General features: G+C 33.5%; 2 protein-coding genes across 2 annotated transcripts; both read left to right on the forward strand.

Annotated features, from left to right (window-relative positions):
* Positions 1–4361: 4361 nt before the first annotated feature.
* LOC115976624 (isocitrate dehydrogenase [NADP]) lies at positions 4362–10727 on the forward strand. Its single transcript, XM_031098039.1, has 15 exons — positions 4362–4777; positions 4910–4953; positions 5065–5174; positions 5996–6033; positions 6247–6324; positions 7177–7230; positions 7312–7413; positions 7522–7610; positions 7697–7800; positions 7930–7998; positions 8087–8202; positions 8964–8998; positions 9090–9232; positions 9868–9990; positions 10295–10727. Exons 1-15 carry the CDS (start codon positions 4492–4494, stop codon positions 10386–10388), a joined length of 1485 nt encoding a protein of 494 aa, XP_030953899.1. The 5' UTR covers positions 4362–4491; the 3' UTR covers positions 10389–10727.
* Positions 10728–14969: 4242 nt separating this feature from the next.
* On the forward strand, positions 14970–16783 carry LOC115976625 (glutaredoxin-like). Its single transcript, XM_031098040.1, has 4 exons — positions 14970–15147; positions 15272–15360; positions 16281–16379; positions 16511–16783. Exons 1-4 carry the CDS (start codon positions 15092–15094, stop codon positions 16588–16590), a joined length of 324 nt encoding a protein of 107 aa, XP_030953900.1. The 5' UTR covers positions 14970–15091; the 3' UTR covers positions 16591–16783.
* The last annotated feature ends 509 nt before the right edge of the window (positions 16784–17292 follow it).

Raw genomic sequence — 17292 nt, forward strand, 5'->3', positions numbered from 1 at the left:
GCAAGAAACAAAATCAAATGACTTTTTTTAATCAACGCCCTCTTTTGGGTATGTAGGTACTAAAAAGTCCTCTCACTACCAACCAGCAGACATCATCTGGCTAGGTCTTGCCGATATCAACAACAAGAAAAAAAACAACTAAATGGAAACAACAACTAACTATGGCTCTTGGCGTAGACAACCAAATATATATATATATATATATATATTTACCTATGAGCATTGTAGTTGTGGAGCCAATTATTTGGCTTTGGCTTCACCAATGTATCCATATTTTTGTATTTGGTGGTGCTAAAAATAGTAATATAACTTTTTAGCACCATCAATACTAATACTTAGGGGTGTACACAGTTCAGTTCGGTCAGTTTTTTAAAGGTGTTTTGCACCATGCCTCTAGAGTGCGGTTTCACCCTATGCTTAACCACACCTCACTTTTGGAATGTAAGAACCGGTCTACACAAGGTGCGGTTAATCTTAGCGGCTTGGTGCGGTTCGTTCGGTTATGTGGGCTGGGCTATTATAATATTATTCTAAGTTTTGGGATTTTAGGCCTCTAAAAAATAGCATTTTGAGCCTATTTTGACTTCTTTTTAACTGGGCCTTTCTTTATTAGTTTCAACCACAATAAGATTGAAAACCTCAACTTGTTACAAAACTTATAACATTCCAAATCAAATACACAATTATAAAATATCAAGTCTCAAACACACAATTATAAAGATAAATCTCAACCATAAGTAACAAGAGAATTCTAGCATGGCAGCAACTTAACATTAATATTTCTAGCATAATAATCTCAAACATTAGTGAACTCAAAACAACCCTTAAAACAAAATCAAACAGCAAAGCAACAAATCAAACATTAGTGAACTCAAAACAAGTATAAATAGAATGAGAAAATACCCGAAACTCTTTAAACCTTTGAGATTTAGTCTTTACTAGGCTGAAGCTGAATCTCTCAAATTTACCCCTGAAATTACAAGAAAATAACCCCCAAAAAAAAAAGAATCAACAGAAAACGCTCATAGACTTCAAAATAAAACTAAAAAAATTAGGAGTTAAGGTTACTAAAGATAGAACTACATTATATGGTTGAGAGCAAAAAAGACAAGAAAAATGGTTAGGTGAGAGCCTGAGATTAAGAGGGAAACACTGGTTTGGAAGAAAAATGGAGGTTGCTGAGTGAGTCTGATTGTCTGAGTCTTTGAGAGCTAAAATAGGAAGTCTAAACTCAAAAGAGGAGAAAAAGAAAATAGGAGACAACTCAGTCTTAGACAAGGCGTGTGTGGCTGAGATCAAAAAAGCAAAAAAAAAATATCACAAACTCACGCATTGACTCATACGGTAACCATTAACCAAGGGGGTGGGGGGAACTCAAGCGGCAAGACCAAGACTTAGGGGACAAGACCTGTTTGACAGTCCTGACACTAGTTAACCTTATAATATATATATATATATATATATATTTATATGAGATACAATTTATAATATATAATATTCTCAGCGCCCTAGAGCTAGAAAAATGGGCAACTACAGCTTGGGCAATCTGAAAAACACGGAATAAGTTTTATTTTGACCATGTTCAGACTCACCCAAAGCTTATTTTTGAGGGTGCTGTTGCTCTGTTGGAGGAATATCAAAGATTAAATGCAGAACAAAGGTGATGGGGGTCGTCACAGAGCAGGCATCAGTGAGGTCGTTGGCTTCTTTTCATTCTCTGTTTTTTTCGAAAAAAGCAGAGAATGAATTGCTCTTTGGGACACCGCGTTGGGATGTTGGTAGTTACCCCCAGCTGGTTTGATTAAGCCAGGTCATTACTGTAATGTTTCTTCAGTCAATAATATACTCCTATCATTGTTAATTCAAAAAAAAAAAAATATATATATATATATATATATATAACATACTCGGGTCGGTTCAAGTCTCGTCGATGTGCACATCTCGGCGCAGACGGCCGCACCGGTCCGACGTCGGTACTAAAGAAATACAACCGACCACCGTGCCGGAAACTTTTGGCGGAGCCCTGAGCGGGGCGGATCGGCGCGGTCAGACCGGTTTCTTCGGTGCCAGTAGAAACATGAACAGGCCAATGCTTGTATATACATGAAAGTCGAAGCTTTAGCTAAACTCAGAGACTGTTTTGTAAGAGTTTTTCAAAGATTTTTTTTTTTCTTTCTTGTTTTTGAGATTTGAGAGAAATGGCATTGGCGCCAAAGGCCAAAAAGATAATCGTCTCGACTACCTTCCTTCGTTCTTCACCACCCAACCTCATGCCCATCCTCTAACCTGTCACGGTGAGAGAAAACCAGTCGCATTGGCGCCATTTACTTGAGAGTTTGAGACACTTGATACTGTTAAAAAACATCGCACACAGCTTTCACAAGTGATGTTTCCAACCAAAAAAAAAAAATTTAATTAATGAAAGCATTACTTTTTTATTTAAAAAATCACTTTATTTGTATTTATCTGTTTTTTTTTCACATGAATAAGTTATTTTTGTAATTTTTTTTTTTTTTTAATATTTTGAGGTATTTCAATACAGAATAATTATACATATAGCTTATGATTCTGCTTAACCAAATATATAGTTTAAGGGCGAATTTTTTTAGTTTTAATCTTAATTAATCCATTGGTAAACATTAGAAAGATTGGTTGTAGGTTAATCATATCCACATTTAGAACCGGAGCCCAAATCCATCCTTAAAATAGAGATGTTCGACACTTTTGTCTTCAAGCTTTCACAAGCCGCAAAGAGTCACGGTAGTGTTGAGATAAAATTTGCCAACTCCATGTATATTTTTTATGTTGTATTTATCTATTGAGCTTTTTTTTCCCCATGAATTATCCATTTTTACTATTATTTTTTTAGGTGATCAATTCCTTTCCTTATTTAATAATTGGTATCCTTGTTGCGGATTTCAGTTAGTTCAACTAGTAAAGTCTCTAATAGTTGAATAAAATATATGGGGTTCAATCTCCGCCTAAACTAAAAAAAAATTGGAAAAATAATTGGTGTTTTGATTTGATAATAAAGAGCTATCATCAGGAGTAAACACCATAGGTTGAAAATCTCCATTAAAAAAAAAAAAAAAAAAATCCTTAACAGAATCCTTCGAGTGATTCCCCCATTTCCAACTCTTCATATGGCTTGACAAACTAGCAAGTCTCTCCCTGCAATAATTTTACTCCAAACCTAAGAATTAGTACTCTTGGATTGGAAAGAAAAGATACATGTTTTCTACAAACTATCAAACTATTTTGCTTCAACGAGTCAAAAATAAAAAATAAAGTTTGGATTTTATAGCATTGTGCCAAAATCATTTGGGAAACAAAGTTTGGTTCATTAATTTAAACTTCCTCAACCATAGACCCCCTTCAATGTTTTTTGCTTACAACAATAGAGAGCGGAATTGAATTGAGGTCCTTTCCAGTTTCCATTACTAGGTAATGTCATTGAGTAAACAAAACTGTTGATAACTCATTCATTTTAGGAAGTCATAAGGTTTCCAAATCCAATAGTTACATTTTCACTTGACCTGTGAATGAATACAAAAACCTACTTTTCATGCTTGTTTGAGTATTAGCAATGAGATTCTCCAATATCTTGCTAAAAATAGCTAGGTATTTATTTTTTATTTTTTTTTAAAATATGGTATAAAAAATTAAAGCTATTGAAAGTGAAGCAATTACTTTAGAAGTTGATGCTTTATCCATGGGAAAATTCATGAATGACTCTCCATATAATAGTTTGGAATCTCTATTCTCTACTTGCAAGATCCTATTGATGGAATGAATTTTTTAATGGGAGGATCAAGCATATATTCCAAAAAGCTAATTGATGTTCGGATGCTCTTGCCAAACTTGAAAATTCTTATCCCATGTACTTTTGTTAATTTTGTTAACACATGGTCCACATCGAAGACTCTCCCAAGTACACTTCTTGCTATGAAGGGTTATTCTTCTAATAGACTTACTATTATTTTTTAGGACCCGTTTGGATGGAGGGGGTAAGAAGGAAAAGTGAAGGACAGTAGAGTAGAGTTAACTGAAAAGAGACTAATTTTAGGTTAAATATACTCTACTCTATTCTATTCTCTATCTATTCCCCTCAATTCAAACGAACGATTAGTTTATGCTTATTCTCTTTTTACTTTTTTTACTTTTTTGATGCGAAACTTGTAACTTTAAGCATTTGGGTTCTTTTTCTATTCAAGTTACAAAAAGTTAGAGAACTCAATTATAAGCATCACTGATCCAGCGGTCAAAATCAAGCCTAACCTGGATTCTCAACCGTTAGATTAACATACATACTCAAAAAATTTGTTGTCGCTTAAGATAAAGTCAAACCAAATCGATCTTGATCTTAGTACAGCGTCTTCACTTGATCCCACAGACAAACATCCAAAACCCCCTAAAAACTCTCTAAACCCCAAAAAGCGTTACTCGAAGCTCCCTCCACTATAAAAAGTGACCCTTCTTCACAAACCTTGAATGCTACTCCCAAGAACGACGGCACTCCGTTTAAGCGCCATGTCGTCCGGCGCCAAAATGTTGGCCTCCACTTCATCATCTTCGCCGTCGTTTTTGGCCGTGAGAAACCCTAGCTTCTCTTCGACCTCCACGAGGCTCTTCAATGGAGGAGTTCTTCATAGGGGGAATAAGAACCGTGTCTCGTTCTCTTCCGCTACTCGCTTCGCGAACGCCTCGCTTCGGTGCTACGCTTCTTCGGCTGGCTTCGATAGAGTTCAGGTTAAGAATCCTATTGTAGAAATGGATGGTGAGTTTTAGTGGCTCTCTGTTTGGTTGGCGAGAAAATGATTGAAAGTGATGTATTTTTTTTTTTTTTTTGAAGTATTTGAATCGCATGTTTAAATTGGGAATTTCTTTATTGTTCTTTTTGTGCTATTAGGTGATGAAATGACGAGGATCATATGGAGAATGATAAAGGACAAAGTATGAATTTTCATTTCTGAGGGAATTCCTTTTTCTTCTTCTTCTAAGGAATGGATTTTTTTATTCGCTTTGAGTTGGTTCATTGGGGAATTCTGGTTTTTGTGATTGCAGCTTATATTTCCATATTTGGATTTGGATATAAAGTATTTTGATTTGGGAATTTTGAATCGCGATGCAACCGATGACAGAGTTACTGTAGAGAGCGCTGAAGCCGCTCTTAAGTAAGTAATTGAGCTGAAAACAACATGGTTAAAATGCTTGAGTAATGCTAAATTGATTTAGATTATTTTTGTTTATTGCTTTGATCTTTTGGATCATATGAGAAGGAGATGGACTTACAAGCCAAGTGTGTGTAAAGGTTGTACTCAGTACACAAACCTTTTACTTGTAGACAGCCATTCCCCATTAATTTTTTTTGGAGAGATTTATTAGGGACTTAAACTTGCGACTCTTTTGGTGCAAGGCACTTGCATTGAGATAAGGACAACTAGATAGATGATTGGCTAGTGTTAGTATTATGGGTATAAGTTAATTGTACATTAGATGTATATATGATTCTGATATGCCTATACAAGGAAATTGTTAATGCCAGTGAATAGAAAGGCTTCAAGTATAGGAGGTTATAGCCTTGTGAAAATTGTAGTGGTGGAGGGAGGATGAGAGGTTTGCTGTGCTTCAATTATAGGATTTTAATGAAATTAGTGTAGAGGGATTTTCATAGTGGTGGAAACAGGATTTTTAAGTGCCATTGGGCTCACACCCTACCCCCTCTCCCCTGTCGCGGGTTCAATCCTGCCTTTTAAGTAGCATGATTTATATTAGGAGCTCATTTTTAATTCTGGAAAGGTTTATGGAATAGTTGTCTTGAGGCTCAAATAAAAGCAAAGAAAACTTCAATGCTATTTATTGAAAGAATATATTACTGTTTCATTGTTTACTACCTAGACGTCTAAAGTATTAATGATATTTGAGACCCTGTTCATGTATTTTTTTGACAAATGACCCCTTTTTGCGATTCCTTTTAACTATTTATATGCTGCAGGTACAATGTCGCAGTAAAATGTGCCACAATTACACCTGGTTAGTTATTCTTTCTTTTCTCCTGCCTCTGTTGTTTCTATTATGGTTGGCAGGAAACATTATTTTGTGGACATTTGGACCATTCTATTCCATATAATGATTAATATGGTTACTACGTACACAGAAACTTCTTCTTGTTGCTGCTTAATCATGAGTCATTGATTCTCCTTTGGATAGAGGATAATTTTGCTTTTTGCAATTCATATTTCGCAGATGAGACCAGAGTCAAGGAATTTGGGCTGAAGTCTATGTGGAGGAGTCCCAATGGCACAATCAGAAACATCTTAAATGGTTTGTGTTTGATAAATAATCTCACTCATCAAAAGAAAAAAACGTTAATGATTTTAGTTTGTTATTCATTCATTTGATATCAGTTATTCTTCACACAAAATTGTGTTCTACCCCGCTTTCCCTTTTTCTCTGGTAGCTAATGGTTTGTGTGCTTGACTTAAATTTTTTGGAAAGACTTCAATTTAAAAGCTGATCTTGATGAGGCATAAGCTGTCATAGTTTCATGTGCAGCAATTTTTTGGCAACATGTATTAAAAGTAATTGTTTTTTTTATTAAATTAGTTAAGTACAATTAATTTCCCAGTTACTACAGAGTCAAATCAAGCTTTCCTAATTCGCCTAGCACAATTGACTAGTTTGTATCCTTGGGAAAAGGGGGTTAATCAGTTCACAGAAAACGGTGTCCCCATGGGAATGCCAATTAGATGGACTTGCTAGAGCTTGTAGTTGTTCTAGCTTTTAGGCGAGCAGTGAGCTATTGTGAATGATAGGTTATTTAATAGAAAACCATCAAGCCACCTGAAAGATATTAATTGGTTTTGGGGGGTGGGGGTTATCTACGTGAGTTGTTGGAGTGAACACTGGACTTAGGTCTTCTCTGTACAACTCTTGATTAGATCTTACCAGCTACTTAGTAGAATTTTTTTGTTATTAAATCGGAGTATGTTTTATGATGCTTGATTAAGCAAAGGATAAAATGTTATCTTTTTAGGGAATCTGATTCTTGTCTGAATTCAATGGAGGTGAAATGTGTAACCAAATAAAAGCTGGATGCCTCATCTTTTCAGCCCTATTTTTAGGGAGACCATTTCTCCTCTGTCTTCCTAATGAAAGGATTCCTGATTTCTGTAGGTACTGTTTTCCGTGAACCTATCCTATGCCGTAATATTCCCAAAATTATTCCTGGTAATGTTCCATTTCTCTCATAATATTGATAGCAAGGTAAAAATTATGAAATGTTGTTCAGTACTAATTTCCAATTTACAGGTTGGAAGAAACCAATATGTATTGGTAGGCATGCATTTGGCGACCAGTATCGTGCCACTGACACAGTCATTGAAGGTCCAGGAAAGCTTAAAATGGTTTTTGGTAAGCTGATTCAAACTTCCCTGCTCATATTAATAAGCTGACACATTTTTCTTTCCTACAAATACTGTTTGTTTCTTAACAACTAATCTGTCTGTTTCTTTTTCTCAGTCCCAGATGATGGAAAGACCCCAGTGGAACTTGATGTTTTTAATTTTAAAGGGCCAGGCATAGCTCTCGCAATGTATAATGTTGACGAGGTTTGTCTAATCGTATTTTCTGTCCTTAGTGTGCCTTTTAATATTTTAATTTTTCTGTTTTGATAAAATTCTCCATATATTGTCAGTCTATTCGAGCTTTTGCTGAGTCGTCCATGACTCTAGCATTTGCAAAGAAGTGGCCTCTTTACTTGAGCACCAAAAACACAATTCTTAAGAAATATGACGGGAGGTGAGCTTTGCTTTCTCTTTCCAATCAGCTGTGCTTCTTCTGCAAAAAAATTCATCTAAATCATGTCAATCTCCAATTCCAATCGGTAAAGAGCTGCAGACATTGTTTACAGTTTTAAAACTATTGCAGGTTTAAGGACATATTCCAGGAAGTATATGAAGAGAAGTGGAAGCAAAAGTTTGAAGAGAATTCAATATGGTTTGCTTTCTCCCACTGTGAAGTTGACTTTGTTGTCTGTGCTTAGAATATCTTCAAACAGTTAACTGAAAGTTTGTGTGGCTGTCAGGTATGAACATCGGTTAATAGATGACATGGTTGCTTATGTAGTAAAAAGTGAAGGTGGATATGTTTGGGCTTGCAAAAATTATGATGGAGATGTGCTGAGTGATTTACTTGCTCAAGGTGATGTCAAAGATTCTAACTTTTGGGGGTTGGCTGCATGATGTCATAACTTTTTTGCCTGTAGGCACATTTTTGTAATTTTATTCTCTTGAGTGATTGGTTCATTATAAGGAACAACTAAATGGTTAATATCTGCAGATTAGATTATCTAGGTTTGAAAAGAATATTTACATGGAATTTGTACCTTAAAAAATATACCAGTGGTTTGCGAGATATGCCTATTCATATGTGTTCTCTTTTGTATTTAGTACTTATCTATTCATTTGTTGTTTTTTCCCCCTTCATTTTGTTTGGAGATTTAGTTTTAACCATTTAGTGTTGAGAACATGTTTTTGTATCATCACTTATCAAAATGAAAAGAAAAGAGTTGAGAACCTAGTGTTTCTAGAGCATCAGCTCACCACATATTTGGGGCCCTAGGAAAGTAAAATTGGGTTAAAAACAGGTTTGCTTTGTACATAAAGGTTTTAATCTGTGACAAGGAGTGCAACACTAAGGATATGACTGTTAATTTGAAGGCAAGATGGATAAAGTTGATCCTAGTCTTATACAAAATAAGGAACTCTGTAACTCAGTCATATGTGATATATAGTTCTCTATATATCTGGTTAGTCATTACAAAAATTTTGATTGCAATGCCAAATGTTGTAGTGAATATTTAAATGAACCCCTTGTCATTGTTATTATGAATTTCCATAAAGTGTTCACTAGGGCTGTGCAATATTATTAAAACTGTCTGAATGTTTGTTTCTTTCATGCAGGATTTGGCTCCTTGGGGCTCATGAGTTCTGTGTTGGTTCGTATTTTTTTTAATGGATATTTAATGCTGAAATCTATATTTTGGCCTTGGGATTGTGGCAATTCTTAATAACCACAATTTTGTGCAGTTATCCTCTGATGGGAAGACATTAGAAGCCGAAGCAGCTCATGGGACTGTAACTCGCCATTTCCGATTACATCAGAAGGGGCAAGAAACCAGTACAAACAGTATTGCTTCTATTTTTGCATGGACTCGGGGGCTGGAACATAGGTCAGTTTGCTGTTTTGTATAAATTGATGCTATATCTTTCATTTAAAAGTTTTTCTAAGAAATCCCCTCGGAAATAAACATAGTTAGATGTTCCGAGTTTACAAACAGGCTCTTCATCATTATTTTGGGCTGACACTCACATACACACATGATTGCTTTTTACCCCTTTCTGAAACATCTCCAAAACATTTATGTTAATAAAATATTGAACGGCTTTGATCATATCAGTACATATAAATAGCTGTCATCTCGTGGCTCTAGCACTTTTAGGGAATATCAAGGGGTGCCCCCGGGGGGGGGGGGGGGGGGTTGTGGGTGTGGTTAAGGGGGAATGGTTTAATGACACATGCATGTAAAATGCTTCTGAGTCCCTGTCATTTGTTATTCTTTTTCCACCTAACAGTTTTTTAAGGTTTGCAGAGGTGTGACATACTTTGCTTTGACTGTCTACCTTGTTTTGTTGAATGCATACTTTTGTAAATTGCCATATTAGACTATGTCAATTTGTAAAGGTGCCTACCATTTATATATAATTAGCTATCAGTGCCATTATTTTAAAATTTTGTGTTGGATTTTTAATATTTTCATTAGCCTGCTGATTCTACTGTCAATATTTTCTTGCTCTTTTTTCTCAGGGCTAAGTTAGATGAAAACGAGAAGTTGCGGGAGTTTGTTCACAAGTTGGAGGCTGCATGCATTGAGACCGTAGAAACAGGGAAAATGACCAAGGATCTTGCCATTTTGATCCACGGTTCCAAGTAAGTTGCACCTTCCCTCTAATATGCATTGTCCATAATTATTTAATTTATTTTTGGAATCAACTTGTTGCTTAATCAATTGAACACTTGTGTCACCTGAAGGACTACTACTTGTAGAACTTTGGCACATCTACATAATATCACTCTCTGAATTGAGCCAGTGTAGCTAAAACTATAAAATGTGTGTTAACTATAAGATATTTGGATAATTATGGGTGCTAATTATCCTAATAGTACTCACTATAAGCACATTAGCCTCAACTTTCAGCAGTTATAATAGCTGAGATGATATTGGCGTCTGCAGGGTATCAAGGGAACATTATTTGAACACCGAAGAATTTATTGATGCTGTTGCACAAAATCTGGAGGCCAAGATTCGTGAACCTGTGCTGGCTTAAGTAGATATTTAGTTACCCTAGGGAGAATTTTGTAACGAGCTTAAGGGTCCGTTTGGATATCGCTAAAACTGAAAACTGAATGCATGAACAGTGAAATCTGTCCCCTCTAAAACACGTGCAGCAGGATAAAAAAAAAAAGAACAGAAAAACGCAAAAGCAAACGCATCAGCCGGATCCAAACGCACACTAAGTTGTCAGGTTTGTGATTGAATATCTTCCTTTCTTAAACGAAGTCCTTTTCCTTCATACAAGTTTTACATTGGCAATAAGGTCTACGCTTGAGGGCAATTTGTAGTTCAAATTTCCTACAGATTTTAATTTCAAGTTAAGGTTTCTAAAGTTGTTTGGGAAGAAAGGAAATGACAATTTAATTACAAAACTAGTTGTAGCATAAAGTTATAACATTATTCAATAAAATAAACAATACTACATATTTTGAAAATTTAATCGTTGAATTGTATGTTCTTTACGCTTTTAATATACATGTCAAATTTTGTATTAATCGAATATTATTTAGTATTTATTATATATGATTTATAAGTTTATATTTTATACATAATTTAAAATTACAAAAACTTGCAATTTAAACAATTTATTAATGACATAATTATTGATCTTTAATTTTTAGAAATTTTGCAAACATGAGGGATATAAGAAAAAGATGTAATTTGATGGTGTATTTGTCAAAATTCACTTCTAATAAAAAGATATTGAGTAAGGTCGTAAATTAAGGCTACAACCAATTTTGTAACTAAATTTTGTCCCAAAAAAAATGCTATACTATAAATTTGGTCTTGTCAATTATTAGGTAATTTTCAATTTGGTATTTGAATTATTGATTGTGTAAATTTTTTATTGACTAAATCAAGACAATTTTGTATGGAAAGAAAAAGAAAGCGTTAAATATCTTTTTTTTATTTTAATTATTGGGTAAAGATTTTGTTTTGATTTGTTTTTTGTTTTTGTTTTTTTTTTAAATAATTATTGGGTAAAGATTAATTTAGTCTCTTAATAATTAGTCGTCAATTTCATTTTTAGGTCTACTCTAACTTTGAAATTGATTTGATTTTGAAAGTTAATGGAAATTGTTAAATATAATAGTTAAAGGCCTATTTAGTATGTGATTCTAAACAACAGTTTTCAGTGTTTAAATATTGAAAACTGAGGTTCTAAAAAATACATGTTTAGTAAGGATTTTTTTTAGGAGCATTTGAATTACATTGTTCATTTTAGGGTATTTAAACACTGAATGTAGAAAACTTTTCTTATCAATTTTCAGTTTTCAAACTAAATTTTGGACATTACTCATTAGAGGTTGTGTAACTCGTCCTACTAGTACCATGCACAATCATTTCCCAATCAATAGAATTAATATTTTGACTATAACCTCCATTAGTAGATATGATTTGAGCATATAATTTTTTTTTAAATGTCATTATGTAACATATGCAAACCTATGTACCCTATCAGTGTTGGCAAAGAAGACCCAAACGTACCAATTAAACTTTATTTATCATCCCATTATATAGTTGTTGCCAATCACCACCCTGACACACATTAACCTGTTGAACCTCTGTTTTGAAACTGCACTTTTTTAAACCTCATTTTGTTAGGTACAACTCTTTTAAACCTCAATTGTTTTAGGTATAACTTTCTTAAACGGTTATTCTCAATATGTTGAAAAAATAAATTGCATTAAGAGTTCGTTTGGGAATAACTTATTTAACTGAAATTGAAATTTTTTTACTAAAAGTACTGCAGATAAAGTTAAAAGGTAGCTGAAATAGTACAATAAGACTCATAAATAATATCAAAAAGTGCAATGAAACTTATGAATAATAGCAAAAATAAATTAAATAGTAAAAAAAAAAAAGGCTTTTTAAGCCAGTACCAAACTTAACCTAAATGTTTTGACATTTTCCACATGTCTTTTGTTTCTGCCTTTTTTAACAAGTCTTATCCCTTTGTCTTTTGTATCAAGTCAGTCTTTTAAAAAACGTGTTCCCCAAGTATACTCTTTATTATTTTATCCAAAGAAACTAGCTTAAGTAATTTTAATCATAGGCTTTACTTGTAAATCTTTTGACCAAAACGGCTGGGACAAAAAAAAAAAAAAAAAATTCTTAGCAGGTTAAATTATTAAAGGTTTAATTTTTCCAATTGAAAGCAAGTTTCTAAGATAAAATATATTTTTGATTATTTATTAATTGTGTATAGATTGGAACTTCATACAATTGCAAGTATTTTTCGTCTAAATAATAGTTGTAAGTTTGAACTTGAGAATCATCCTCTCAGAAATCGGAAATAAGATTTTTATGCAAATATCACTTCTAAGTCCCATGTTTTTCTTTTTTCTTTTTCTTAAAAAAAAAAAAAAGAAAAGAAAAGAAAAAAGAAACCCTAAATCCAATGTTAAGTACAAGTTATTTGGAAAAATATTCTTAATGGGTAAATTTTTTGGCATTATATGGCATACTTGATGTTATTTGGCAAATTGAGGACAAAGAGTAATTCTTAAAAAATATATAAATAAATAAAGGAGGTAATTCGGCATTCAAAGCTGTAATTTGGCAATATTAATGTTTAAATGTGATGAGGCCTTGAGGGGGGGGGGGGGGGGGGGGGGGTGGCATTGAAGTGTTGTTCATTGCCCTTACTCTGAATTAAAGAGTAATTTGAATCATTTTTGAAAGCAAGGGCAAAAAAAATAGTGTAGGTCAACCTCACAAAGAGATTTGAGAGTATGTATATGACGGAAATCAATATCAAATAACTAAGAACTTGAACAATAATTGTCTTAGAATTAAGAATCAAAGCTAGAATTACAAAGAAAAACTGGAGAAACAAATTTGGTCTAAAACTAAGTTAAAGTTACATTAAAAAATAAATAAATAAATAAGGTTTTCCTTTTACATTACAAGCTTGTTTATGAGCTTTAACTACTAGGAAATAAACTAGCTAAAAGTTACAGCTAGGTTGCCTATCAACACCATAAGTCAAAACTGAAATTAAAGAGAATACATGGTAGGTCTAAGAAGTCAAAATAAGTGGTTGACTGCTTGCCCTAAGAAGTCAGTAAGGGTGACTGACTATTTTGGCTTTAAGAGTAGAGGGTAGCTAGCTATTAGTCCTAAGAATAGAGAGGGGATTGGTTGGTTGGCTTAAAGGTAGAGGATGGCTACATCATACTCCCCTTCATAAAGAAAACTTTCCCTCAAGTTTCAAGTGGAGAATAAGGTTTCAAATGCTTCACATTGAAGGCATTAGAAATATGTGTAGCCATTGTCATTGATTTTAGTCAACACTTTGCATGAACCCATTTTCCTTGCTCCCAACTAGGAATAGGAGTCATGAGGATGCCTTTCCTCAATCAAAATCACCCATACAAGGCTCCCTTCCTTAAAAATTAGTTTCCTTAAATGAATATCAGCAACAATGCTGTTATTTGCATTTGAATGTTCAATCCTTTCCTTGACTTGTGCATGGACATAATTAGATGTGTCAATTCGGGTTACCATGTCGTGTCAAGGCAAGGATATTAGGCCAAATGGCTCAGCCCAAACCTAACCCATTTAATAATTGTGTCATGATCTTTCAACCCTAACACTATTGGTTAATGAAGCAGGTTAACACAACATGATCCAATTGGCACGTTTAATAAACGGGTTGTATTGGGTTAACACAAATTCAATCAATTTAATCCGTTTCAAAAAAGCACCTAATTAATATTGTTATAAATTTACTACAAATTTAATAGAAACTCATAAATAAAACCTATGAGTTTCTATTGTTTCTATTAAATGCTATTAACAAGTTGGTAATGGTAAGTGAAAAGTGATGGGCAAAAGAGAGAACTAATAAAAACTTGCTCAACTCAATTCTAGTAAAAAAAAAATTTGTTAAGAGTTGTTGAGCATGAAACATTACCCTCAATTGCCAATAGTTATGGAAACTTAAAATTAAAAAAAAAAATTATATATATATATATATAAATATATATTAATAGATGACTAAAGACATAGATATATAATAAATTAAAAAAAAAAATTTATGGAAAAAGAACAGTTAATTTCTTTATCGATTTTTATATTTCTTATAAATATGATGTTAAAATTTTTTCAAAATAAATTATTAACAATTATTTTAAGTATACTGGTTAACGTGTTCCAAAAAAATTAATAAAATTTTCACAAACGCCACCTACCCAACAATTGGTAAAACTTCTCCAACTGTGAAAGTTGTTTTTAATAAATTATTATCAGTATTCAACTTAAAAAGCCTTGCACTGGCCCACCACTACCAAAGTCCAGTATTTATTTATTTTTTCTTTTGTTGAGAAGAAAACAGAATAAATTTCATTAGTCTAGAATATACTTTTTTTTTTTCTTGGTTATGAAAACGACCAAAAGGCTTGTGATGTTGTGGCACAAATCAACGTTTGCAGACCAACGGCCCAGATTAATTTACAATTTTTTTTTTTTTTTGAGAATCAGATTAATTTACAATTCCGTTTTCACATTCATACAATATTCACTCGGTCTTGTTATCAAAAAAAAAAATATATATATATATATTCACTCGGTCTTTGACAGACTTCACTCGCATATAAAGTAATATATACTCATAGATTCAACAAAGTGAGTTTCTTAGGTTTTAGAGAGAAGAAGAGAAAGTTGATCAAAAGAGAGAGAGAGAGAGAGAAAATGGCGTTGGCAAAGGCTAAGGAGATCGTTTCGTCCAATCCCGTCGCAGTTTTCAGGTCTCTCTTTAATCCCTCTTTCTTTTTTGTGCTATTTTTATATAAAAAAGATCGTTTGGTTTTACTTTTTTTGTTGTTGTTGTTGTTGCAATTGATGGTTTATAAATTCCAATGAATCTCACAGCAAGACATTCTGTCCTTACTGCGTGACCGTGAAGCAGCTCTTGACTCAATTGGGTGTCACTTTCAAGGCTATTGAGTTGGACACTGAAAGTTAGTTTTCAATCTTTTTGCTTTCATGTGATTTAATTTGATTGCAATTAGGCCAAATATAATTGGGTTTTTTTTTTTTTTTTTTTTTCCTCTCAGATATTTGTTCCCTTTTAGATTAATTTACACAAATTTAACAGTTGTACATGATGTTATGTCATTTGAAACCTTTTACTATCAAGTATTACTTCTTATTTGGTAGAATGAGATTTTAAAATGGTGTGACATTTTATGCACCTCTAGATTTGTTGAAATTGTGTCTTATATATGGAGAGAATTTTATGCCAATGAGATTTTTGGCTGAATGACAAAAAGTGTCTTATGTAATGGGTGTATGCAACACTCCTCTCACATGTATATAGGACAATCCAGACATGCGAATCCTACATACATGTGAGAGTGATGTTGCATATACCCATTTCGTTGATACCGTCTCCAAAAATTGGTGGAAAGTGAGGTCAAGGGTCCAAAAACTCACTAGGTTGCATGGGTAAGTTATGCAAAGTGTAGAGAATCTTAATCCTTGAATCTCACATTTCTATGTTGTTGTGTAAAGGATGCAACTTTTGCAAACTTGAGCAATTTGGCATACTTTTACTTATGCACCATTCTAACTAACTATGGAATATGGATGCTGTACTAGCATACTTTTAGTCTAACAGCGCTATCGTGCTTTAGAAGAATTTGATAGCCTGTATGCTTGATATGTAATGATGCCATCATGCATAAAATTTGTCAAGCTCTAGTTTTAAAGAGTGATTGTTATCATGATTCTTTTAGAAATAATATTTTTTCTTAAAAGTGAACATCATAGTGTTGATTGTTCATCACGTTATAGAAGCAGGACCTTTGTAACCATACATGTGAAAATTTATAATGTCAATAGATAAGAAACTTATTATGGACTTTCTGACTTCTTGAAGGTGATGGAAGTGAAATTCAAGCTGCACTTGCAGAGTGGACTGGACAGAAGACTGTGCCCAATGTATTCATTGGCGGGAATCACATTGGTGGCTGCGACAGTAAGATCTTGATCCCTAAAACAAACTATAGGCTCCCTATTTGCACTTGTATTTGCATTTAAATATAATGAACATATGTTTTTATTTTGGTCCTTCTATAGATAATATTATTCTCTTTTATTGTTTTGCAGAAACTACAGCATTGAACAATGAAGGAAAGCTGGTCCCTCTGCTGACTCAAGCTGGAGCTGTTGCTAAGCTTACTGCTTAAATAAATGCAGTTTTCTAATATGTGTCTGCTATCTAATATTGTGGTGTTCGTGCCCTCTCTAATAAAACTTCTGCATAACTTTTATAAACTTTCTTGAAAAACATAAATAATATTGAACTTGGAAGTTCTATATTGAGGTTCTAGTGGGTATTTGATATTTTTACCTGCATTTATATACATAACTTTTTGTCTACTATGGGTGTTTGCAATTTGTTACATGGATTGAAGACAGTTGAGCCAACACCTCTACCTCCTTGGTGTACCAAATGGCTTGCCTGTTTATGTGCCGGCTTGAGTAATTCTTTGAAACCTTGATTGGTTAAAATTTTCCAATTTACACTTAAGTTCGTCCTTAAAATCCTGACTTGCCAATTCGAAGAAAACAATAAGGCTTCTTCTTCGCCTGTAAAATCGACTTTTGCCAGCCTCTCTGTTGAGGCTGTCATAAGATTTTGATTTAAAATGATAGATATATATATATATATATATATATATATATAACAATGTGCTCCGCGACCTACTTGTAATGGAGATGGATACAATGGTTGTTGAGGTCACAACAGAATACAGGAAGCAAAGGATAAAAAAAAAAACTGATAAGCCCAAGATACTGCCTAATTCACCGCATAAACATAGTGATCAAACTAACTTGACATGTTGATTGAGCTAAGATTTCAATTAGCTTATTCTCAAGATATACTC

The sequence above is a fragment of the Quercus lobata genome, chromosome 2, assembly GCF_001633185.2.
Source record: "Quercus lobata isolate SW786 chromosome 2, ValleyOak3.0 Primary Assembly, whole genome shotgun sequence".
NCBI lineage: Eukaryota > Viridiplantae > Streptophyta > Magnoliopsida > Fagales > Fagaceae > Quercus > Quercus lobata.

Excerpts from the sequence above, each read along its gene's own strand:
- LOC115976624 (XM_031098039.1), top strand. The coding sequence starts at position 4,492 with ATGCTACTCCCAAGAACGACGGCACTCCGTTTAAGCGCCATGTCGTCC. Across the intron at positions 6,034-6,246 it reads ATGTGCCACAATTACACCTG|ATGAGACCAGAGTCAAGGAA; the intron begins GTTAGTTATTCT and ends CATATTTCGCAG. Across the intron at positions 7,611-7,696 it reads CAATGTATAATGTTGACGAG|TCTATTCGAGCTTTTGCTGA; the intron begins GTTTGTCTAATC and ends ATATATTGTCAG.
- LOC115976625 (XM_031098040.1), top strand. The coding sequence starts at position 15,092 with ATGGCGTTGGCAAAGGCTAAGGAGATCGTTTCGTCCAATCCCGTCGCA. Across the intron at positions 15,361-16,280 it reads TATTGAGTTGGACACTGAAA|GTGATGGAAGTGAAATTCAA; the intron begins GTTAGTTTTCAA and ends GACTTCTTGAAG. Across the intron at positions 16,380-16,510 it reads TCACATTGGTGGCTGCGACA|AAACTACAGCATTGAACAAT; the intron begins GTAAGATCTTGA and ends ATTGTTTTGCAG.